This window comes from Carettochelys insculpta, chromosome 30 (genome assembly GCF_033958435.1).
Source record: "Carettochelys insculpta isolate YL-2023 chromosome 30, ASM3395843v1, whole genome shotgun sequence".
Taxonomy (NCBI): domain Eukaryota; kingdom Metazoa; phylum Chordata; order Testudines; family Carettochelyidae; genus Carettochelys; species Carettochelys insculpta.
Window position 1 is genome coordinate 1,281,623 of NC_134166.1, and position 23,707 is coordinate 1,305,329.

Consider the following 23,707-nt stretch of genomic DNA (forward strand, 5'->3'; position numbering starts at 1 on the left):
GAAAGGGTAGGAAGGAAGATGACGTGAACGCCTCCTGCTAGAGCCAAACGTGGCCTTGTGACCCCTGACCCCACAGTCCTACCATGCCGGGAGGAGACTGATGGGCGGGAGGGATGCACAGCAGCCATGGAAAGCTAAATCAAGGCAGGCGTGGGCCCAGGGCCCTGGGGCAGTGCCCCACCCCCCAACCTGCCCTGTGCCACGTGCACACAAGCCGTGCTCCAGGACCTCCACTCTCCCTCTGGTACTACAGTTCAAGCCTTCAGGCCTCAGACAGACCCTGGAAAACAGCCAGAGCCTCAGGCCCCACCTCCCTGGGCCAGAAGGGACCCTGAGCAGCGCGTCAGCCCTCCGGGCTTGCCCAGATCAGCCATTGGCCCTGCCGTAACGCGTCGCTGAGCGAGCCAGTACCGCCATGGTTCCTGCCTTTGCAGCAGCCTGGTACAGCTGCTCTGGAAGGTGCAAACTGAGCAGGGCGCCCAGGCTTCCAGGTTTCATTCATGGGGCAGCTCCACTTCCAGAAGAGCAGCTGAGGCTGGCAGCAGGGCTCTGGCTTCAGGAAAGGGGGGCCCAGAGAGATGGGCTACAGCTGGGGGGAGGTGCTAGCAGCTGGGCCCCCCTGTGTTAGCCAAGAGCAGAGCCTGGGCTGTGGGGCCCTGAAAGCAGACTCTGGCAGAGAAGAGCCTTAGGCTGGGCCTGGGCAGCTGATGGGGAGTGAGGCGGGGCCCCAGCAGAGCCCCACGTGTGAGGCAGGGAGTGGGGTGGGGCTGGGCGCAGTGTCCCAGGCCCAAGTGAGAGCTCAGGGAGCAGGGCGGAGGTGCCCCCAGCTTCTATGTGCGAGGGAAGGCTGGGGAGCAGGGCCGGGCCCCACACAAAACCTGGGGCAGCACCTCCGGCCCCAGCAGGGCTGCTCGCAGGCCGGAGAGTGGTGCAGGGCGGGCGCTGGGGCCGGGAGCTGCTGCCCAAGACCCGCCCCCAGCAGGGCCCAGGATGCAGCGCTGCCGTGGGCGGGGGGCAGGAGCGGCAAGGAGCCAGCGAAGCCCCCCGCTACTCCCAGGGCGCTGGGCCCGACAGACACCCGCGAAGGAACGGGGCGAGGCCGGGCACACGCCGCTGCGCAGGGCCTGGCGGCCCCAGGGGAGCCCGGCCCGGGGAAGGGGCTCGCGCAGTTCCCTGCTGCGGGGCCCGCGCTCAGCCCCACCCCTGGCGGGGGAGGAACGTCCCAGCTTCGGGCAACACCGCCCCCGGGCCGGGCCGGGCTCGGCTCCCGCCGGGCCAAGGGGCTGGAGGCGGTGCCATCAGGCAGCGGCGAGGGCGCGTTGCACAGCGGCCCCGGCGCAGCTCGGCCGGGCCCCTCCGGATCTGGGCGGGGAGCCGGGCAGCGCTGGCCGGCAGCCGCCGAGCGAGGCGAGGCTCCGTTGGCAGAGTCCCCCCGCTGCGCTGCGCTGCGCTGCACCCCTCCGGGGCCGCCCGGAGCTGGGCTCCCCGCAGCGCTTCTTGGGGGCCCCTGGATGGGGTGAAGGACTCGGAGCGACCCCAGCCGCCCCCCCGGGCGAAGGAGGGGGGATCCCGGAGCGACCCCAGCCGCGCCCCCCCGGCGAAGGAGCGAGATCCCCGGAGCGACCCCGGCTGCCCCCCGGCGAAGGCCGACCCCCCTTTCCCTGCAGGTGAAGTGTCTCCCCTCCCCGGCTGGCTGCCGCCCCCCATGGGTTAAGGACCAGCCCCCAGTGACTCCCCTTGCCCTGGACTGCGCTGTGCTGGGGGCAGCGGGGAACAGGGCCACCCCCTTCCCCGCGCCCCAGCCGCTGCTGGCTCGGCCCTGGCACGCTCCGCTCCCCCGTCCATGGCGGCCAAGTGGTTCAAGGAGTTCCCCTCCAGCCTGAAGACGGCTTCGGAGCGGGCCCGGCCGGGCAGCGCCAGCCTGGGCAAGCTGTGCAGCGCGGCCCGGAAGCCCCTGGGCCCGGCCGAGCCCAGCGCCGGCCCGCTGCAGGGCAAGCCCCCCAAGAGCGCGGCCGCCGAGCCGGGGGGCTGCAGGGCGGCGCCCGGCCGGGAGGGGGGCAGCCGGCTGGCCCGGGACAACCTGCAGGGCCTGCTGCAGGCCGCCACCGGCAAGATGCGCAAGAACGCGCGGGCGGAGGGCGGCGCCCCCAAGGGCCCCGGCGGCGGCGCCTACAGGAACCGGCTCATCAAGGTGGAGGCTCCCGAGAAGCGCCACCCCGGCAGCAGCCCCGCGCCCGCCGAGGAGGACCGGGCCAGGAGCGCCAAGCAGGAGACGGTGAGGGGCTGCGGCCGAGCGGGTAGTGCCTGGGCTGCGCTGGCGGAGCCGGCCCGGAGCCCAGCGCTGCCTGGCACGGGGCTTGGCCGCCCCGGGGGCCAGGGTGCGGGCGTAGTGTAGACAGGGCCCCGCTGCGCGGAGGCGGTGTCTGTGCTGGCCGGGCGCGCCCCTCCCCCCCGTGCAAAGTGGGGCCGGCGGCTGAGCTGATTAGTCTGCGCCTCCGGGGCCGCCTTGCCCCTCCCGCTCCCTAAGCCCCGGGGGAGGCGGGGGCTGGGCTGGCTGCAGGGCCGGGCCCGTTCGCGGGGAGCGAGCTGTGCCCCGTGCCCGCAGCCCAGGCTCCGAGCGCGGCGGGCCCCAGGCTGGGGAGCCCCCGCAGACCGGGCTTCAACGCCTGCTGAGACGCGCTCTGCTCCCCGCCGCCGGCGCCGCAGACGGACCGGACTCAGCGGCCGAGGCCTGGTCTTCCCCTGGCGCCGCCGTGCAGCGCCAGCTCCTGTACCCCTGAGCACGAGGCTGGTGCGCTCAGCGCGGGGCCAGCTGCGTCCTGGCGACCCGGCCCCTGCGGGGCGGTGATGCGCAGCGAGCAGAGCCTGGGAGGGGAAACTGAGGCACGGCGGGGCGGGGAATAGAAGCGGATCGCCCGCGTTCTAGTCCAGGACCTGCCCCGGGGCTCGCTCTGCGCCTGGCGGCTCCTGGCCCCTCTGAGCAGCTCTCCGCAGCCGTGAAACGTTCCCAGCCCCGAGCGCGCCCCCCCGGGCCAGCGGCGGGCAGGGGCCTGACCTTCGGGGTGCGGAGGGCGCGGGGCGCTGCCCTTCGGGGCCGGGCGCTTGGAAACTCTGCCGCCCGCAGGTCATCATCCTGGAGGACTACGCGGACCCCTACGACGCCAAGAGCACCAAGGGCCAGCGGGAGGCGGAGCGGCCTGGGGAGAACGACGGGTACATGGAGCCCTACGACGCGCAGCAGCTGATCACAGGTGCGCGGCCGCGGGGACTTGGCAGCGCGGTGCGCCCGGCTGGGGAGCGCTGCCACCCGCAGACAGGCACAGCGGCGCCCGGATCTCCCCGGGGCGGCTGCCGAGCGCTCGGCTTGCGGGGAGCCGCGCGGGTCTCGGCCCTGGCGAGCTGGGAACCGCCTGGGGCTGGGGCCGTTTAAACCTGCCCGGCTCACGGGAGGCCGCTGGTGCCCGGCGGCCGGGGGAGGGAGACGCAGCGGCCCTTCCGCTGGGATGGCCCCGCGGGCGGACTCAGTCCCTGCCTGGCGCGGAGCGCGGCGCACAGGAAGGGGCTTCGCTTCCTGCTGCCCTGCGGGGAGAGATAAGAGCGGCTCTGGCCCGGGGTCGCCGGGCTCCCTCCGCCAAAGGAAGCGGAGGCCGCAGCGCTGGGGTGGGGCCAGGCGCCGCCCCCGGCTCCCAGCCCTGGGGTGCCCGTGCGCCCGGCCGGGTCCAGGGTAGGGCGCAGGGCTGGGGCCGCTTCGTTCCCACCCTCCCGGCGCCGCTGGGCTCCGGGCCCCGCTGTGCTGGGGCCGTGCGAACGTCGAGCTCGCCTGGGTCCCCCGCCTCGGCCTGTGCCACCGGCAGCGGGGCCGGGAGCCCCTGGGCTCGGGACCTGGCGCTGGGGGCCGACGCAGCCTGGCCAGGGGCAGGGCCGCAGCGAGGCAGCCGGGCCCCCAGGGGAGGAGCTCGCACCTGAGGCCCAGGGGGCGCCAGGGGCCCCGGGCGCGGCCCGTGAGCGGGGTGCTCGGCCGCCCGCCGCCGCCGCCGCCGCCGCCGCCCCGAGTGGCGCTGCCCGTCCGCGCCCGCCGGGGCGCAGCACAAAGGGTTCCGCGCAAGGGAGCCCGGCAAGGGGGCGTCCGGCGGTGCCCTTCTAGCGCCGTTTCCAGCCAGCCCCGCCGCTGGGCGCAATAGCAGGAAGCCGGCGGGGCGGAGGCCGGAGCTGACAGGTTCGCTGATGAGACTTTTCCAGGCGGGGCTGCCCCAGGGGTCCCCGGAGCCGGGCCGCGGGGAGCTCGGCCCTGGGGCAGCCCCGCGGCTGCGGGCGGGAGCGTGGGGGTGAGCCGAGGTGGAGGCCCCGGCAGCTGCTCCCCGGCCCTGGCGGCGGTTCCCACGGGCTAGCCGGGCCTCCGGGCCCGGGGCAGGGGCACAGCGGACCCCAGCCCCGGCCCGGCCCGTGTCCCTCAGCCCCGCGCGGTGCCCCGCCCACCGCATTCGGGGCACCGGCCCGGGGGTGCAGGGTCGGGGTCCCCTGGGCGTCGCTGTTGGCCACGGGGTCAGGGCCGCCTGACGCCCCTCTCCGCTCGCCCCTCAGAAATCCGCCGGCGGGGCTCCAAGGACCCGCTGCTCAGGGCCGTCCTGCTGCTGGACGGGCCGGGGGAGCCAGGGGAGCGGCCGGCGAGGGCCCCCCCCCAGCTTTACGACACCCCCTATGAGCCCGGGGAGGCGCCAGGCTCCGCTGTGCAGGACAGGAGGCCGCGGGGCGCGGACACCCGGCTCCCGCAGGCCGACGAGCGTCCGGCCGCCGAGTACGAGCAGCCCTGGGAGTGGAAGAAGGAGCAGATAGTGAAGGCGCTGTCAGGTGGGGGGCTGGGGGCCCTGCAGCGGGGACTGTGGAGACCGGTTCTGGGGTCCCTGGGGGGGCAGCAGAGACGGGGCGAGCCTGGGGGTGACGGATGAGCCTGGGGGTGACTGGGGCTGACAGGGGCGAGCCTGGGGGGTGACAGGGGCGAGTCTGGGGGGTGACGGACCCGCTGGCTCTTGTTCTCGGGGGCCGGGTCGCGCTGGTCCCCACGTGGGGAGCCGGCGGGGAGCAGTTCCAGTCTCCTGCCGGGGCGGGCGGGCCCAGCTCCCCTAGCCCTGTCCCCGGGCGGGCGGGCCGCGTGCCCGTAGCCGGCCAGGCCCTGTCTCCAGCGGGCGGGGGACCTGGTCGCTGCCCGCCGGTAACGGGCTCCCCGCCTTCCAGTCCAGTTCGAGGGAGCGGACCGGGCGGGCGCCCCAAGGGACGAGGCGCCCCGGCAGCACCAGCGCCGGACGAGCTGGACGCCCAAGAGCCTGAAGCTGACGCCGCCAGACCCCGGCGAGGGCGACGCCGCGGACGTGGACCCGGGCCTGGCGCTGGAGAAGCAGCCGTAAGCGCCAGCCCGAGCCCCGGGTGCGCGCGCTGCTGGCGGGGGCGGCCGCAGGGCTGTCGCCTCTTGAGCCTCCGGCCTGGGCTGTGCGAGGGGCTGAGCAGGGGCGCTGGGCCGGGCCAGGCCAGGCCAGGCCGGGTGCTGCGGTCCCTGCGGGAGCCCCCCCACCGCCCCCAGAGCCCCCCAGCTAAGGGGATGCGCAGCCTCCTGCGGGCCGGGGCACCTGGGCCCAAGGCGGTGCAGGGCACAGCCCCCTCCACGCGGGGGCCTTGCCGTGCGGGGACACCCAGCCGCGCCCTGCTCCTTCCAGCTGGTACCACGGGGCCATCAGCCGGGCCGAGGCTGAGAGCCGCCTGCAGCCCTGCAGAGAGGCCGGATACCTGGTGCGGAGCAGCGAGGCGGGCAGCGGGAAATACTCCATCGCGCTCAAGTGCGTGCAGCGCGGGGAACCGGGGGGGGTGCTTGGAGGGGCCGGGCTGGGACACGGCCCTCAGGGCTGAGGCCTGGAGCTCAGCGGGCGGGGCGCGGGGCGGGCCGGGGCTGCACCCCGTGGAAAGTCGGCCCGGGGGGTGAGGTGCCGGGGAGTCCCGCTGCGGCTGGACAGGGGGCTGGGCGTTCTCGGGTCCGCAGGGAGGCTCAGAAGGAGAAAGGGGGCCGCGTGCCCCCTCCCCACCCAGAGCCAGGGCAGAACCCAGGAGTCCCGGCGCCCCCCCCCCCCCCGCTCTAACCCACGGGCCCCTCCCCCGCCCTCCCAAAGCCAGGGCAGAACCCAGGAGTCCCGGCGCCCCCCCCACCCGCTCTAACCCACGGGCCCCTCCCCCGCCCTCCCAGAGCCAGGGCAGAACCCAGGAGTCCCGGCGCCCCCCCCCACCCACTCTAACCCACGGGCCCCTCCCCCGCCCTCCCAGAGCCAGGGCAGAACCCAGGAGTCCCGGCGCCATCCCCCCCGCTCTAACCCACGGGCCCCTCCCCCGCCCTCCCAGAGCCAGGGCAGAACCCAGGAGTCCCGGCGCCCCCCCCATCCGCTCTAACCCACGGGCCCCTCCCCCGCCCTCCCAGAGCCAGGGCAGAACCCAGGAGTCCCGGCGCCCCCCCCACCCGCTCTAACCCACGGGCCCCTCCCCCGCCCTCCCAGAGCCAGGGCAGAACCCAGGAGTCCTGGCAGGGCTCTGTCGAGCACACAGGCTGGGCCCTGCCTTAGGGACCCGCCTTTCCTGGGCCGAGGGGGCTCTGGGGAGCGGCCTGAACCCTTGGACCGCAGGACTGGGCATGCGGCAGTCCCTGGGCGCAGGCCGTGCCCCAGAGGGCTGGCGTGGGGGTGGTGGCCGCGCTGCCCAGCCCAGGCTCCCTGGCGCAGCGCTGGAGGATCGTTGTCGGCTGTGCTGGCCGCGTTTCCTTCCTGAGGAAGCGGCGCCCCTGGAGCTGAAACAATCGGAGCCGGGAAGGGAACAAAGGGGCGGGCTGGGGCCGCGGCGTCTGCGGGGCCCAGCCCGGGGAGCCGTGCGCGGGCCGCTGGGTGGGAAGGCCCCCGCTAGGCTCCCTGTGGCCGAGGCGGTGGGGCAAAGAGCGGCCCCCGGTGCAGCAGCAGGGGGCGGAGGCGGTGCCCGGTGCAGAACCCTGGCGGGAGGCGCCCCGGCCTGCAGGGCACCACGCTGGGCAAGCGCCAGCCCCGGGCTCTGGCCAGCCGCTCGCGGGGGGCTCAGAGGAAGATGCCGCCCAGGCGCCTCGCTTTGGGGCCAGCCGCGGGCCTGCGGGGGCGGGGCGGGGCGGGGCCGGGCGCTGGGAGCCTGGACGCCTGGGTTTGACGCTGGGTAAGGCGCTGAGTGCAGCTCCTGCCTCAGTTTCCCTCTGCCCCCGGGGCTCGCGGAGCTGCTCGGGCATAGCCCAGCGCCTGGGGAAGGCCGAAGGGATCCCGGCCGTGGCAGCCCCCCGCTGACCCCCCTCCTTTGCTGCAGGACCAGCCAGGGATGCGTCCACATCCTCGTGGCCCAGACCAAGGACAACAAGTACACGCTGAGCCAGAGCAGCGGCGCCTTCGGCAGCGTCCCCGAGGTGGTGCGTCACTACGCCTCCGAGAAGCTGCTCTTCAAAGGGGCCGAGCACATGTCCCTGCTGCACCCCGTGCCCAGCAAGCTGCACTAGCGCCGCGGCCTCCCAGGCCGGCTGCTTCCGGCAACGCGGCCGACTCCCTCCGGGGCCTGCAGCTGCGCCTGGTCTCCGGCCAGCCCCGTTTCGCGCCTCTCGGCTGACCGGGCCAGCGCTCCTGCCGCCCGGCCCTTTGGGCTGCGCTAGGGGGCCCCGGGGCGCCCCCTTGGGTCGCAGCGCTGCGCACAGCCGGGCCTGGCTCCGTGGGCCGCTTGCCTGGCCTCGCCGGTGCCCCTTTGCTCCAGGGGCTCTGTCCAGGGCCGGGTGTCCCCCCGCTCCCCGCTGGAGCACCTGTGTGGCCCCGCGCCCAAAGGCCGCTGGCCCAGGGGTGCCGCAAGCTCCCCAGCCACGCTGCCGCTGGTGCGCCGGGCCCAGCCCCCGCGGTTGGCCAGGCAGGGGGCCCTGGGCGGCCCGACCCGAGCGAGGCTTTTCAGGCAGCGCCAGCGGGGGGGCGGGGGCGGACCCGCAAGCCCCGCGCGGTTAATTGCGGGCTGAGACCCAGCTGCTAATTAAGTACATCCCATGGGGGAGGGGCCCAGACCCCCCCCCCCGCCTTTGCAGGGAGTCCGCCGGGCTCTTCGGGGAGCAGCAAGCGCCAGCCGCGGCCCGTGTCCGTCACAAGCTGCAGCCCCCCCCCCCCCCCAGACTTGCCCCGGTGGGTGGGCCCAGGGCTCCCGCAGCCGGCGCGTACCAACCCCCCCCCCCCCCGGCGTAGTAGCCTGCGCCAGGCCCCCCCCCGCGCATGCACGGGCAGGTCTCCGGCGTTTGACCAGCCGTGGCTGCGGGGCCCCCTGTCCCCGTCCTGCAGGAACAGCGCAGACTTGCTGGGGGGGCCCAGGTTCAGCCTGAGACCGTCCCCCAAGGCTGTCCCCTACACAGACAGCGGGGCGCCCTCCCGTCTGCAGCCCTGGCTGGCCCAACACGGGCAGCCGGGGCCGAGGAGCCCGCATACGGCAGGAGCATGTTCTCCTCATTTCCATATGCTAATGAGTTCCTGCTCAGATTGCTGCAGCGGCAGGACCCGAGGCAGGCGCCGGCAGCCTGGGGGCGGGGTTAAGGCTGCTCCGCTCGCTTGGGCCGGGGCGGGGGGCGGGGGGCAGAGCGTGGGTGGCCACCCGGGAGCTGCAGGTGCCGCCCGATGAGGGCCGCGAGCGGGGCGGGGGGCGTTGGGGACCGAGGCCGCCTAGTTCCTGTGTCAGGCGCCAGCTGCTCTGGGCTGCAGCGGGTACTTTCGGGGCCGGCCACTTACAGCGTAGGCAGGAACTTCCTTGGCACTGCGGGCGTGGGGGTTGCCCCAGGTCTCAGCTTCCACAGCAGCTTGGGGCCCTGCCCGGCAACCCCGTTTGCAGCCACAGCCGAGCTGGCTGGGGCCTTTGAAGCGCACCCTGCTCCCGTCCCCGGGGCCGGCAGCACCATCGCACCGTCCTTCCCCGCCCCAAGGGACACACCTGCATCCGCTGCAGCTTGTCACGCGCCCAGGCCAGCCCCAAAGGGGAACCGAAGCTCCCCCTGGGCCATGGGCCAGGCCAGCCTCCCGGCCTGTGGCTTCCTGACTTCCCTGGCCCCGAGCACGTCCCAGCTGCATCTGCCACATCTCGCTGGTGTTCCAAAACAAATAGCAGCCCTGCGGGCCAGGACGCCTGGGTTCTCCACGGGGGCGCTGGCCTGGCTCAGCAGGGGCCCTGCCTCCCCGCTGAAGGCAAAGAGAAGGGGGGTACTGCTCCCTTCCCCAGGCAAGGCCATGCGGGTGATGAGCCAGCGCTGATGGCAGAGCAGGGTCAGCACCTTTACTGAACAGGGGGGAAGCTCTGCCCTGTGTCCCCCAGAGCAGCCCCCACCCAACCCCCACCTGGCCAGCAGCTCCCACGCAGCAGCACCCCGTAACAAAACGTTTATTGGTCATATTTGCAAACACGCGGCTCTTCCCCAAGCCCGTTTACCACCCCTCATGGGGGCACAGCGCTGCAGGGGCAGACCCATCATAGGCCCAGTAAACAGGCCTTCGGTGCCCCCAGTGCAGGCTGCTGCCAGCAGGACCTCACGTGGGGATGGGTCAGGGGACCAGCAGCACACGCTGCCGTGGCCCTGAGCTGCAGCCCCCCCCTCCCTCCTTGTGCCTGGTGGCTGGATCTGTCTTCTCTGGTGGGGGGTGGGCAAGCTGCAGCCACCAGACCTGTGGCCACCCAGTGTTAGGTTTGACCCCAGCCCCCGGCCGACACAGCAGCAGCACTGGCTCAGCCTGTGTTGGGGGCTTGGAGGATGCGCTGGCTCTTAGCCCCACCAGGGAACTGAGAGCCCCAGGGGAGCACGGGGAGGAGGAGCAGGGCCCTGCACCCCCAGTGCCTGTAGCTTGCCAGGCTCTCCAATAAATACCCTCTCCACTGGCCACAGTGTCCCTGCTCACTTTCTGCCTGAGGTGGGTCCCCTGACCGCACTCCACCCTGTACCAGCCCGGAGCCAGGTGCCCCTTGGGCTGCCCTGCCCAGGCTGCTCCAGCTGCCAACCAGGGAAGAGCTGCAGGGGTGCGGGTATGAGCCCCCAGCGGCAGCCCTGGGTATGACTCAACGCTAACCAGGGGCCAGCTCTGCCAGGTTTGGCTCCTTCCTGTGGCAGCAGCAGCTCCAGGCTGCTGTGGCAGGGGTCGCGCTATTGTTAGCAGCTCAGCTATGTATAGCCAAGTCCCAGGGCCAGGCCCCACCTTTGGCGCCTGCCAGGCCGGCTGCTGCAGGGCAGGTGGGTGAGGCTGGGGCCCTGCAGGTAATCCAGATTGGTGACATGGAAGGGACCCATGTCCCCGCTGCTGGGGGCAGCTGGGCTGTCTGGCGATGCTGGAGGGGAGAGCAGTGGGGCCTCGCTCAGTGGAGACGTGGGGCTCGGAGGAGCCAGCTGCACCAAGGGGTGCTGGACAACCGTGCTGGCTTTGCCCTGGCCCAGGGCGCCCCGCCGCCATTTCTTCATGTACCTTGAACACAGAACAGGTCAGGCAGGGGGCTCCCACCCCAGGGCAGGGAGTCCAGTGCCCCCCTGGCCCTGGGTCACAATGTGGCCACCCTATTTGCTCCAGGCCCTGGCCCCTGCCCCTGGCTCTCAGGAAGGCCTGTGAGACAAGCACATAGGGTGGCTGCCGTGGCCCAAGGGGGGGGCAGCAAGCACTCAATGCTGAGGGCGTGGCCCTCCTCCCACGGCAGGGCAGGCCAGGGGTCCAGAGAGCCAGTGGCACCTGGCCATGCCCCTTAGGTGCCTGGGTGAGTGACTGGCAGGTGGTGGGAGCCATGCTGGACCTTGGCCCTTCTGGGAGCTGCACCAGGCTGGAGCAGCAGAATGAGCTGGGCTCCCTGAGCAGAGCCATGCGAGAAGGCAGGAGCCGGAGCAGAGGCTGCTGGACTGCAGGGGATGGAGCAGGGAAAGTGGGGAGGGGTCTACTGGAATCTCAGGGGCATTTCTGGGGGTGAGGGGGACCAGGATTCCCACCTGAGACCTGCGTGGGCATGCACTGCCTGGCACAGAGTACCTGCCTCCCTCCTTTCCAAGCCAGCCAGTACCATACCCCCCTTCCCTACCTCGGAGCCAGCACCCTGCCTCCAACCCAGCGGCGTCTCACCTGACCATGATGCCAGTGAGCAGGGCGGTGCCCAGCAATAGGCTGCCCCCAGTAACCAGCAATGTGGCGAGGGGCACAGCCGAGTGGTCACCGACAGCAGGACCTGCACACGGAGGGGACACAGGCACCGTTACCCAGCCCAGCACAGCCCGCATTGCTGTGTTCAGATGGGGTCCTGGAGGGTACCAGTGGGGGGGACCTGGCCCAGGACACAGGCAGGAGCTCTGCTGAGCCAGCCACATGCCCGAGAGCCTTCACCAGGACTAGCAGCCACCCCTCAGCCCCAAGGGCTGCCAGCTGGCCAGGCCCCTGAGGCTGGCATGGGGCTATCTGGCCGGGTGCTCGCCCGCTGCGTCCCTGGCCTGCCCCCAGGTGGCCCCACATCTGGCACAGCAGCGCAGGAGGGGCAGGGTGGGTGGCACCACTTACCATTAGCGTCCACTGTGCTGCCGAGCCCTGGCGGGGCCGTGAACAGGTCGCCGTAGAGTTCATAATCTGAGGGGACCTGGAGGAAGGGGGGGGGTGTATTTGCAACACAGCCTGAGTCCCCCAGAGCCTGCCTGTGATACTCCCCTCCCTGCACCCCCCCAACGCCTGGTACGTCCCCCGTGCCCGTGGAGCCCTGGAGAGGCGCACACAGGGCCAAGCCCCGAGTCCCCTTGAGGGTGGGATGCTAATGGGTTCCGAGACAAACATGCAAAATGTTGCTGCTCCGTCTGCACCGAGTCCCGTGTGCAGTGGGACGCGGCAGGCGTCTGCCGTCGTTCACCGCGTCTGTGTTCACCCCTCCTAGGCCTGGGGCACCTGCCCCCCAGGAGCTGGAAGCACTGGAACGGCCGTGGCTGGGGGACTTCAGCGGGGGGGGGGCCACCTTGTCGGGGGGGGGGGGGTGGCGTTTCCCGCAGGTGAAGCCGCACTTGACACACTAAGGGCCTCGTCAGGTGCCAATCCCCAGCTGAGGAGTGCGGCTCTCGGGTGCCGCCTGGCAGGCAGGCGCTGGCTGATGGCCTGAAAGGGCTTGGACGAGTGACCTGCCCGCGTGACTGGCTCCATCTCCGCCCGCTCCCACACTGGGCCTGGGGATAAGGGGCCCCGAGAGCTCCTGCCCCGTCTCCCCTGCAGCTCCTCCCTGCGGGAGCTGGGCCAGAAGGGTCGCTGACCCCCGCAAAGGACGTGCTCCAGAGGCTTTTGGGGTGGCAGCGGTTCCATCTGCGGCAAGGCAGCGCCAAGCCCCCTGTGCCGGGTGTGTAACGGGAGCGCCTTAACGAGTTTAGTCTCAGCCTTTTCTTTCCTCTTTCTATCACTGACCCGTCAGCGTTGGCTGCTGCAGCCCGGGCCCAGCGGCTCGCCGGGGTCAGGGCCGAGGTACAGGCGGACCTGGGGCCGTGGCTGGGAGAACTGGGGTGGCTTTGGTGCGACTGGTTTCCTCGGTGTGGGGCTGGGGGTGGCACGGGGAAGCCGGCGTGTGTGAGGAAATTTGCTGGTGTGACTCTGGCTGGCCGGAGCGGCGACAGCAGGGCTCTGGGTGACGGGTTTGGTGCCCCACAGGGGACCCCCAGTCCTGGGCTGCCAGTTGCCCCGTTCTGAGCTGTTTGCCCTGGTTTGGCCCTCAGCGCTGACCAGAAAATCCTCCCACAGGCCCCTTGCCAGACAGATGAACTGTCAGTCCCAGCAGTGCCCACGTTACCTGCAGGCTGTAGGGGTCTGTCTGCAATTCGAGGTCATTGGGATCTGCAACGAAAGGAAAGGGGCTGTGAGGGAACAGCCCTGGGACTCGGGGTGGCGGGGGACAGCAGCCAGAGACTCCTCCCACCTACCTGCCCACGGGGTGCCCACGGCCTCCCGGCTCCACTCACTCCACGAGCCATGGCCAAACTCCTCCAACGCCCGCACCTGCACCAGGTGCTGCCTGCCCTGCCAGGCGTCGTGGATCACCAGGGACATTTCCCTTAACCGGTCGACCTGAAACCAGCGGCAGAATGAAAGTCTGGCACCCGGACTGAGTGGGGTCCCTCAGGGGCCTGTGACCCAGCAGCCACTTACAGAGGGCACAGGGGGTCACCGTGGGATGCTGCTGCTGAGACCACCAAGCCCACAGCAGCAGGAGCTTGTTTGCAACCACTGCTCGAGGGCTGCCTGGCTCTCCCTGGGGCCAGCTGGACATCTCCCACTGAGCCAGGGACCCACCAGCAGCGTCACCATCAGCTGAGCACTCGTGCTACCCAGCCCAGTGACAGAGCCCCCAGCCAGCAGCATGTGTCTACTGGTGGTGCATGTTCGTCCAGGCCTTGGCGCATGAAACAAAATCCATACCACATGCAGACTGAACAAACGAGAGGGAACGTTGCCAGGGAAGCATCACGGCCCTGCTGCCAGCCCTGGGTAGCTGGGCAGCACCCCGCCCCTTGGGAGGTGTGAAGCCCAGGGACTCTCACCACGTGCCATAGCTATAGCTTGCACAGCTGCATGGCAGGGCAGATGTGGAGTTGGTCTGGCAGGGGTAGGGGCTCTGTGGGGGTCGCTCACCTCCGTGTAGCTCTGGAAGGGCTCAGCCCGGTAGCGGACCTGGAAGTGCAGCCGGTAGAAACGGGGGTCCCAGGAGGGTGGGTACTTCCAGGTCACACGAAGCTTCTGGGGTGCACTCTGCACTGGCTCCACCAGCACGTTCACTGGGGGGTCTGGTTTCACTGCAGGGAGGGGGCGATCACCAAAGGAGAGGGTCTGGGGCAACACGTGCCCCCAGAGGCCAGGGATGGGGGAGCCTCAGCCTGCCCCAGCAGAGGGCCAGGAACAGGGACTGTACGTACAGACACGGTTGGCTGAGATGACCTGGTCCTTGCTGACTGTGCTTCCTGCCCCGGAGCTGACACACACAGACACCAGCAGCAAAGTGTCATCCTCGCTGGGCGCCACCCGGAGCCGGCAGGTGTATTTCTCCACCTTGGGGAAGTAGCGGCACTGATGCTCCGTGGCGTTCTCTCCGCTGAGCCTGCCAGCGGTGGCGAGGGACAGATCAGGCCCTGCTGCAGCCCCCAGGGATGCAGGCTGAACAGTGACTGGGTCGGGAACCCTGCAGGGCTACCGAGAGCCACTCCTGGCTCCAGCAGCCCTGCGGAACCAGGCGACAGCTGCAGCCTCTTGGCCCCAGCCAGTGATGGAGCTCCAGGCTGGACCAGAGCGGTCACAGGGCCCTGCTGCAAAACAGGCTGTGGAGAAGGACCCTGCAGTGTGCCAGGGGGTGGGCAGGGCTTGCTCTCAAGCAGCACGGGCAGGCCCTGGGCAAAGAGGTCTTATCTGAAGGCCCCTACCACTGCCCAGGGAGAGCGCCCCAAGCTGCCCTGCTCCTGGCCTGCCTGCCCACAGGATGGCAGCGCCCCGTCAGGGGGTGCAAGTCAAAGCACAGAGACTGACCGGCTGCTCGCCAGGACCCGAAAGAGTATCAATGGCATGAGTGGGCCGGCTCGTCCCGGCCAAACCCGGCCCTGCCCCACCCCCGCTCCTCACCACTTCTTCACCCACAGCACAGCCCTGGTGTGGGGCAATGGCCTCCGCTGGGGGTGCCACTCGCACAGGATGTCCTTGGCTGGGCTCCGCCGGTAGCAGGAGAACCTGGGGGACTCCGGGGGCTCTGCAATCAGACACCGGCCATGAGGAGAGCCCCCAGCTGTGCAGGGGCAGTCAGGGACCAGCCAGCCATGGCCCAGGGGAGCCCCTGCCGCACAGGGGGGTACGGCAGCAAAGCTGAGCAGGGGACACTTGGGGACCCAGCCACATCAGCCAGGCATGTCCCCACTGGACTCCACATGGGGGGTTAGGATGGCAGAGGTGGGCAGGGCAGTCGGGAAGCGGCCAGGCTTGGCCCTCCCCATGCCAGCACATCACCTTACACTGCTCACCTGCGGCACAGCTGGCAGTGCGCCAGCCTTCACGCCCTGCAGGATGAGCCTGCCTGACACGGCTGCAGCAACCAGCAGGTGGGGCCCCTCACCACACAGGTGCCCTTGGGCCCCCAATGCAGCACCCCACTCCCAGCTGGACTCACCTTCCACCAGCAGCCGCAGCACCTGCACCAGGCAGCCACCCACATAGCAGCTGTACTGGCCTGAGTCGTTGGGCTGCACCCATGACAGTAGCAGGCTGCCCTCTGACCCCGCCAGGCTGGCACGTTGTCCGCTCCCAGCCTGGCTCTCCAACTTCCAGCTCACGGAGCCATTGGGCCCCAGCCCCCCCAGCAGGCAGGGCAGGGTGACATTCGCTCCCAGGGGGCTCACCACCGTCTCGGGCAGGAGGGCTGCAGGAGAGGGATGGTCATTAGTGCAGTGGGAAAGAAGTGGTCTCTAGTGGTTAGAGCTGGGAGGTGCAGGACTCCTGTGTTCCATGCCCAGCTGACCCGAGGCAAATACCCAAGTTGCGCCTCAGTTTCCCCTTCTGTTCCCCAGGGATTGCCACCTTCCTTTGTCCCAGCAGCTGACTAGACTCTGCGGTCACGGAAGACAGCTCCCGCTGGCTGCTGTGGGCCAAAGAGCCTTCCAGTGCCCAGCTGCCCCCTTCCCTGCTGCTAGCTGGCCAGCTTGTGTCAATATTTGCTGCAGAGGACAAACCTGAGCACACAGCGTAGGGCTGAGCTGTCACTCCCCACCCAGCTGTTCCCCGTCCCTGCCTCCCGACACACAGCCCACACCAGCCAGCCAGCAGTATGGCCCCCGCAGGTGCCATGCTAAGGCGGTGGGGGCAGTGCATTAGCTGGGACGTGGGCACCTCCAATCCTTGGTACAGGGGAGTGCGGCAGCCTGAGACTGCCCAGAGGAACTACAAGGGACCCCTACTCCTCCAGAGCCAGGGCAGCCACCCACTGCGTGGGAGCCAGGCCCAGCCAGCAGGCAGCCACACAGCAGCAGGGCCCGGAGGGCTGCAAAGGGTTAAGCTTCAGTGCCACCTGGGGGCACTGTAATGCAGGGCTAGGCTCAGTGGTTTGTGAAGGTGAGGGGCTGGCAGCTCCCCCAGCCAGCAAACATCAATAACCAAAGCAAACCCTCTGTCCCAGTGGCCTTGGCCTGCCTGGCCCTGTTGGGAACAGCCCGTGCTCTGCAGCCCCTGATGCAACCGCCACTGGGCACAGGGAACTCTCAGCTGCCTGCTCATCCCACGGGCACAGCACCAGCGCAGGGGCCACCCTCTGCATGGGGCTGAGAGCCAGGATCAACACCAGGCTGAGCCTCGGGCAGCAACCCCCCAACCTGGGAGTGGGAGGGCAGCTCCTCCCTCCCAGGGAGATGCCAGGCTGGGCACCTCCCCACTGACACACCCAGGCACAGGTGCAGGAAGGCGGGGGGCGCTGTGCCCCCAGTGTGAAGTGGTTCCCATTAGAGGTGCGGCTTAGAGCTTCGGTCAATGTCTCTCAGCACCCCCCACCCCCACCCCACTATGCACATTGCACCAACACTGCCACAGGCTCCCTTGGGGCAGCCCTGGCACTTCCCAGCCCCCCCACCTCCCCCGCAGCCCAACTGGAGGAGCTGCTGGGCCCCCTCAGCCCCTTGGGCAAATCTCCAGCAACACTGCACAGTGCCTGGTGCCAGGCCCCCAGGGCTGTGGGGTGAAGGCCACAACTGGGCAATCCCACAGGGGGTTTAGCGCGAGCATTGCAGAGGAGGCCCCGGCACCAGGGCTGGCAGCTCTGTCCCAGGATGGAGGTCCCCAGGCCCTGCCCCCATCTGCAGGCAGAAGTGACTCACTCAGCAGGGAGAACAGACGGGTTCGCAGGCAACAGGGACCCAGCGTAGAACAGACTTGCAGCACAGGAACCAGGAAGGGTCAAACACAAGCTGGTTTGGGGGTGGGCTCCAAAGGAGAGACCCCCCCCCCAGACTCATTAACTTCCACCTGCCTAGTTCTCCTTCCAACCGGCCAGTTAGAAGTTACCTGGTGGCCAGGGACTTCCAGTGCCCACCAGCACGGTCAGCCCGACACAGCCCACCACCACTCTGCAAACACGACCGACCCACAGCCACGGCTCCCCAGGCTTGCGGAGACGCACGTGGTGGGCGGCAGCTCAGAGCCCAGCCAGGCCACACTGTGCCCAAGGGACCCCTCCCCTCCCTGCCCAGCTACAGCAGCGCAGCCTTGACACTGGTACCAGGCGGCCTTGGCACTTCCCTGCTGTGCTGGGGAGTTTCACTTCCCTCTGGGGAGAGCTGTGGGGGGCTGGGAGCCAGGACGCCTGGGTTCCTTGCCGTCTGCGTTGGCTCCCCAAGCCCCCGCTCATTCCACAGCCCTACGTGAGTCCACACTCCCCACACGGCTCTCTGCTGCCCAGCACAGCACTGGGGGCCACGGCCAGACACATGAGTGGGGGAGCACCAAGGCTCCAGGCAGGACAATCGCGGACCCTAGGCACAGCCGGGGCAGATGGGAGGGAGCAGGGGCAGGGGGGTCTCTGGGATGTGCTGCCTGCAGAGGGAGGGAGAACAGGCCCCAGGCCAGGCCTGGCCCCAAGCTGGAGACCCAGTCCAGCCCTCTGTGCCCTAGGGCGGCTCCGAGGGGGGCCGGATGGGAGCAGCCTCTGCCCAGGCTGCAGACGGTGGTGGCAATGGGCTCTGGAGGAGCTCCAGGGGGGCTTGCAGGTCACCAGAGCAGACAGGGCCCCCACAGCCAAGACCCCAGCTGCACCAAGGGACAGGCCCTGGGGTGGGGGCTCTGAGCACCCCAGTCCCTCCCAGGCTGTCTCCCAGGGACCTCAGCCCTACCCTGCCCCGCCGCCCCAGGACCAGCCTTCCCCAGAGTGCCCCAAGCACCAGGCCAGAGAGCCCCAGCCAGGGCCCAGAGCAGGAGAGCCGCCAGAGCCGGGGGGCAGAGGAGCCGGGGTTTCCGGGCCTGCGGGACAGCGCCCCCGACACAGTGGGGGCGGTCGGGGGGAACCAGGAGTCAATAAACCGCAGCCCCTCGGCTCAGACTCAGAACACGCACAGCCAGTCACCGGCCCTGGGAGCGAGACAGAACCCAGGAGTCCCGGCGCCCGCCCCTGCTCTAACCGCCAGGCCACACTCCCCTCCCAGGGCCAGACCCGGGGTCCTGCACCCCTGCCCCACAGCCGAGGAGTCCCGGCGCCCAGCAGCCCCCTGCTTCCCTCCTAAAGCTACGGGGAGAACCCAGGAGTCCGGCACCGCCCCCCCGTACTGCTTCCCCCTCCCCTCCCGGAACCGCGCAGAGAACCCAGGCGTCAGGCAGCCCCCGCTCCCGGCCCCAGCCTGGGCGAGAGCTCCGGGGTCCTGCCCACCCTTCCGCCAAGCCGCGGAAAGAACCCAGGAGTCCGGGCTCCCTCCCCCTCTAAGTACCGGCCTCGCGCCGCACCCACCTGGCCGCGGGCAGGGCCCCTCCCCGGCCGCCAGCAGCAGGCAGAGCAGCCCGGCGGCTCGCAGCGCCCACATGCTCCTGCGCCCGCGGAGCTGCACACCGGCCACCCCGCCCCGCCCCGCCCCGCCGGCTTCCGCGGCACGTGGCGGGCGGGGGGCGTCTGCGATTGTGTAAGGGCCGATTGAGCAACGGGAGGGAGGGGCACCTGCGCCCGCCGGGCAGGCTGAGCTCTGGCAAGGGCCGGGGCCCGGACTCCTGGGTCCTCTCCTGGCAGCCCGCCTCGGAGCTGCTAGGCCGGACTGAGGTGCCCACAGTGGGGCAGCCTGTCGGTGGGTCCAGGACTCCCCGCTGCTCTCCCCACGCGGCCTTGGGCCCTGCCCGGCCCCACCAGACCAGCGCTGGGGAAAGGGGGTACCCGGGAGCCAGCGCAGCCCTTGGGCACGGCGGGGGACGCAGCTGTGCCAGGTCGGGGCAGCGGGTTCCGTCCTGCAGGCAGGGGCCCAGCCGGCCCCCCAGTCAAAGCGAGGGATTCCCTGTCCCGCTCCCGCTGGGGCTCCCGGTTTGCAGCAGAGGGGCCCCGCTCCAGCAGCCTGGGCCCATGCAGCAGCGGGAGAAGGGGCCAGTAGAGCCAGAGCCCCCCAGTGGCTAGTCAGCCCGGCCCCCCTTAACCCGCCCCGCAGCGGCGAGCCTGGGTCGTGCCTCGGGCAGAACCCCCAAGGGCAGGGACGTGACACGAGGCACCCCACGAAGCCCAGCAAGGGGCCGGGCTGCAGGGAAAGGTGGAACCCCCCGAGCGCCCCCACCTTCAGCGAGACCGGCCCGGCCGGGGGCTGTCCAGAAGTCCTGAGAAATCCCGCGCCGGCGACCCGGGCGCCTGGGCCAGGCCACGCTGAGCGAGGGGCTCGATCAGCTGCAGCGGGTCTGGGCGGGAGGGGAGGGGAGGGCAGCCGAGCCGAGCCAGGCCAGGCCAGGCCAGCGCCGCTGCGTGCGCACAGCGAGTGGCCAGGGGCAGGGCGACCCCCACCGTGCAGCGCTGGCCAGGCCCCAGGGAGGCTTTGACTCTTCCGAGCGAACCGCTGAGGTGTGGGGCTGCGCGGCTGCCCGGGCCCGCCCCACGCGTGACGGGTGGAGTCTGTTCCTTTTCGCACTCCCGCCCTCCCAGGCCGGCGCAGCGGCTCTCGCGGGTGTTTTGAGCGGGAACGTGGCTGGTCCCTCGGGCCCGGGCGCCGCCGGGGTAGGGCGCAAGGAGCGGGGACTGGCCAGTGCCCCTCGGCGGAGGGCCCAGGGCTGGTTCTCAGCTGCTCCCGGGAAACCTCCGAGGGCCACGCGGCCCCGACGCCCGCGCCAGGCTGCAGGCAGGGCCCCGCCGAGGCCCTGGGTAACGCTCCGAGCCGAGCGCTCGACTGCCTCAGGGCCCCTCGCCAGCACACGCGCTGCCCGCAGTGCGAACGGGCCCCTGCTCCCTCCCAGCCGGTGCGCGCGGGGAGCCGGGCTTTTCCCGAGCCAGCGTCGGCCGCCCCGCCACACCCACGCGAGCAGCCTCGCGCCGCAGAGCCCGGCGTGCACAGGGGCCGGCACCACCCACCCCACACGGCGGGGGTGTGCCACGGGGGGGCGGGGCGCGCACCTCCCCCCGCGAAAGCAGAGGCCGCAGCACAGCTCCGAAAGAGACTTTTATAAAAGGCTACGGGGCTGCCCCGGCTGTGCCCATAAGTGAGAATTCTGCGGTACAGAAACGCGCAATAAATTATAGAGCCTCCGGCCGGCCCGGCCCGGCTCCCCTCGCCGCGCCGCCAGCACAACCACCCAAAACAGGACACCGCAACCTGCGCCACAGGCCGTTCCCCACAGCCAGTTCCTCTTTGGTTTAAAAGTCAGACCCCGGGGCCGCACCCCTCCCCCAGCCAGGCCCCTCCCCCGAATGGCTTAACACACCCAGGCCCCTCCACGTGCCAGGAGCCAGCCCACCCCAGCCCTGGACTCTTGCACGTCAGAGGGAAACTGAGGTACAGAGCCGGCTGGGGGGAATCAATGCAATGGCACAGCCAGGGATGGAACCCAGGCGTCCTGGCTCCCGCAGCCCCCTTCCCCCCTCTAAGCGCACAGGCCCTTTGTTGAGCAAACAGAGCTTTGCCCTCACCCCCTGCACCCCACGGCCAGGAGCCGTAACCCTTTGGGGGGGGGGGCGGGAAATGGCTGAAACAGACACCCCCACCCCCACACTGCCCACAGCTTCAAACGCAGGCCAGGCCAGGCCACTGGATCCTCCCCCCCCAGGTATTTGAACACCTGGACAGCCCAGGCGGGGGGGGGGGGAATTGGCCTGGGCCTGTTGTGCACCCCCCCGCAGGGCTGTCCAGAAGCAGTAAGGGACTTTTTCACCCTTCTGCCAACAGCTGGACACACCCCATCCTGGCAGCTGAGCCAACTCCCACAGTGCAGCAGCAGCCCTGGGGCCCGAGACACACAGCTCCTCACTGGGCCTTGAGCACCAACCCTCAGCATGGCCAGCCAGGGCTGTGCCAGGGGAGCCAGAGCCACTCACTCCCCAGCAGCAGGGCCGTGGCACCCCAAGCAGAGGAACTGGGGGGCAGGGGTTCGCCAAGGACCGAAGGAACATGTTGCAAGCATGCAGGGGTGAGCTCCCACTACATGTGCACCAGCAGGGCCATGCACCTGCCTGGGTTGCACAAGGGGCAGCCAAGAGGCAGGGATGGGAAGGGTAGAGCCATTGGAAAGCACCAAGGAGGCTCAGGAGGTTGTGTCCTGCCCTTCCCCCAGGACCCTGCCTGTTCCCAGCACCAAGGGGAAGGGAAACAGGGCCCAGCACCCCCAACGATTGTGAAAGGCTCCTGGTGTGGGAGTGAATCTCAAGAGCCTGTCAGCAATGCTGACCCCGGGACCCTCTGGCCTTGCCTAAGCCGCTGGCGGGCAGGAGCAAGGGGCTGGTTCCCCTTTCGAATCCCTCCGCTGCACTCGCTCCCAGCCCCGCAGGGAGGCACATGCAGACACAGCCCAGCACCACCGGCTGGGGCAGGGAGGGAGGACCAGCAGCCCAGTCAGGAACCCCAAGCTGGGGGGCCCCCTAGAACACAGCTCAGGTCTGACCCAGGGCACTTCCCAGCCCTTCGCACCCTGGCTCTGCTCCGTCAGGCCCCATTCATACCCCAGCTCCCAGCAGCCGTGGGCAGGCACTGACTGGCTGCAGCACACAGCCGTGGGCAGGCACTGACTGGCTGCAGCACACAGCCGTGGGCAGGCACTGACTGGCTGCAGCTCACGGGGGCGGGGGGGCGGTGTCTCTGCCCAGCCACGTGTAGAAAAGTAAACAACCTGCCAGGGCCTTGCTCCAGCTCCTGCCCTGCCCCAGAGCGGGCAGGACCCCGCACAAAGGGCACCGCTCCCCTCCACAGGCCCCTCCGCCAGCTAGCTGTGGACCAGGCACGAGGGGCCCACGGAGGCAGCACCCTCAGCCCTGGGGCAGTGCAGCTAGGCTGCCCCAAAGCTGCTGGCATAGGGAGAGTATCTCTGCGCCCCAGCTCTGCTCCAGGCCCCGCCCAGCCGGCTCCTCCCAACACAGCCAGCACCAGCGCAGCAGGGCAGGAGGCACGTTGTAAATGGGGGCAGGCGGGGGGCCCAGAGGCTGCTGCCACTGTTTGCGTTCACCAGATCTATAAAAAGACACGTGGCAGTGGGCTGGGCCCCCCTCCCTGGGGCGCCGGCACATTACATTTGTGTGGGACTCAGGTAGCTGTACACGCTGGAGCCCGGCTGGGTAAAGGCTCCGGAGGTGCCCCTGCCCGCAGGCTCCGAAGGGGGCGCGACACCCAGGGCGCATGTCCAGCCCTCGGGGCTTTTTGGTTACGTGGTCACTTGCGATCCAACTCTGCCTCCAAGCTCAGCACCTGGAGAGCCTGCCGGTGCCCCCACCCCTTGGCACGTGCGGGATGCCCCCAGCCACGCGGCGTCGGCAGCAAGCAGCTGCGGGCTGCAGCATGCACAGCAGGAGGCGCTGACGGCGGTCCGGGGATGAGACTCCAGGCCCCAGCCTCAGCCCTTGAGCGGCTTGTCGCCCCCCCCGCTGGGGCTGCTGGCGCTGCTGTCTCCCCCCTTCTTCTTGCGCAGGGTCTCAATCCAGCTGGAGCTGGAGCGGGCAGTGAAGCTGGAGAGCGCCAAGGAGCTGAGCCGCATGTTCTTGCCTGACATGATGAGCTCGCCGAAGCCCTCCTGGTGGGAGAAGGCGTAGCCGGAGCGCCGCGAGCCCACCCGGCCTACCCGCCGCATGCACCGGTGCTGTGCCCTCTGCTTCTTCCGCACCAGCTGGGTGTAGCGCACCTGCAGGGGGAGGGAGGAGCCTCCTGGGAGACGGTGCAGGCAGGGAGGCCAAGGGCCCAGCCGCGGGGAGCAGGGGCTGGCCCACCACCCCCCCTCGCCCCCAAGAAGCAGGGGCCAAAGAGGGTGAGATGTTCCAGAAGGGGGCAGCCCCCATCCCACCATGAAATCACTGGGGCACAGGAGCGCCAGAGCGCCCCACCCCAACCCTGGGTCCTGGTGCTCCATGCCAGGGCTTCCCTGGGCCTGGGCAGAGGGGCACAGTGGGGAGACGCAGGGCCCTGCTCGGCCGCACATGCTCACCGTGTCCGAGAGCTCAGGCTTTAGGTCCAGCTTGAGGAATCGGAAGGCCACAACAGGCACGATGCAGACCACGGTGGTGAGTGTGATGGTGAGCCAGACCGTAGGCTGGGCCAGCGTGTTCTGGGCATTCCCTGGGCAGGGGAGGGGAGAGACCTGAGAGCCAGGCTGGGCCTGGGGAGGTGGGAGGCTGCCCCACTTCGGGAGGCAGAGAGGCGACAGCAGAAGGAGGAGGCTGAAATGGGTCTATGCTGGGCCCCGCCCTGGAAGGGAGTTCACAGAGCACCCTGCTTGTGGGAGGAGGGGCCCCCCCAACAACCACGCACTGCTCCCCCCAAAATCTGCATTCAAAGAGCCCCTGGGGGGTCAGGAGGGAATTCTCCCCATCAGATTGGCAGGGACCTGGGACCAAGTGGGGGCTTATTCCCCTAGTTGGGCTGCATGCGTTTCCTGATGCCCTGCAGAAACACCAAGCGGGTGCCTCAGCTTCCCTGGACAGGATCAATGCACATTGCCAAGAGCAGTTTCAGGGTGACAGTTTCTCACACATCAGCAAAGAAGGTCCTGACTTTGCCACC

At 70.2% G+C, this 23,707-nt stretch overlaps 3 protein-coding genes across 5 annotated transcripts in view; 2 read left to right on the top strand and 1 right to left on the bottom strand.

The window, feature by feature from the left end:
* Positions 1 to 861: 861 nt before the first annotated feature.
* On the top strand, positions 862 to 9,929 carry SHE (Src homology 2 domain containing E). Of its 3 annotated transcripts, XM_074981295.1 has the most exons (6): positions 866 to 2,275; positions 3,125 to 3,251; positions 4,582 to 4,848; positions 5,233 to 5,398; positions 5,709 to 5,828; positions 7,354 to 9,929. In XM_074981295.1, exons 1-6 carry the CDS (start codon positions 1,844 to 1,846, stop codon positions 7,538 to 7,540), a joined length of 1,299 nt encoding a protein of 432 aa, XP_074837396.1. In that variant the 5' UTR covers positions 866 to 1,843; the 3' UTR covers positions 7,541 to 9,929. The 3 variants fall into 3 exon arrangements, with proteins under 3 accessions (XP_074837399.1, XP_074837398.1, XP_074837396.1); XM_074981298.1 differs by lacking the exon at positions 4,582 to 4,848 and having other exon boundaries at positions 862 to 2,275; XM_074981297.1 differs by lacking the exon at positions 5,709 to 5,828 and having other exon boundaries at positions 863 to 2,275.
* Positions 9,930 to 10,080: 151 nt separating this feature from the next.
* ATP8B2 (ATPase phospholipid transporting 8B2) overlaps positions 10,081 to 23,707 on the bottom strand; it is a 32,777-nt gene continuing 19,150 nt past the window's right edge. The window contains exons 27-37 of the mRNA XM_074981294.1: positions 23,133 to 23,263; positions 22,697 to 22,832; positions 15,187 to 15,435; positions 14,649 to 14,772; positions 13,952 to 14,133; positions 13,671 to 13,831; positions 12,962 to 13,106; positions 12,832 to 12,875; positions 11,574 to 11,649; positions 11,145 to 11,247; positions 10,081 to 10,505 (exon numbers count right to left, since the gene is read on the bottom strand). Coding sequence (XP_074837395.1) covers positions 10,208 to 10,505; positions 11,145 to 11,247; positions 11,574 to 11,649; positions 12,832 to 12,875; positions 12,962 to 13,106; positions 13,671 to 13,831; positions 13,952 to 14,133; positions 14,649 to 14,772; positions 15,187 to 15,435; positions 22,697 to 22,832; positions 23,133 to 23,263 — 1,649 coding nt within the window. The 3' untranslated portion in view covers positions 10,081 to 10,207. The remainder of the gene's footprint in view (positions 10,506 to 11,144; positions 11,248 to 11,573; positions 11,650 to 12,831; positions 12,876 to 12,961; positions 13,107 to 13,670; positions 13,832 to 13,951; positions 14,134 to 14,648; positions 14,773 to 15,186; positions 15,436 to 22,696; positions 22,833 to 23,132; positions 23,264 to 23,707) is intronic.
* Positions 21,116 to 22,657, top strand: LOC142003854 (uncharacterized). The gene is made up of 4 exons (XM_074981181.1): positions 21,116 to 21,134; positions 21,419 to 21,688; positions 21,757 to 22,561; positions 22,636 to 22,657. The coding sequence occupies exons 1-4, from the start codon at positions 21,116 to 21,118 to the stop codon at positions 22,655 to 22,657; spliced, it is 1,116 nt and encodes a 371-aa protein (XP_074837282.1).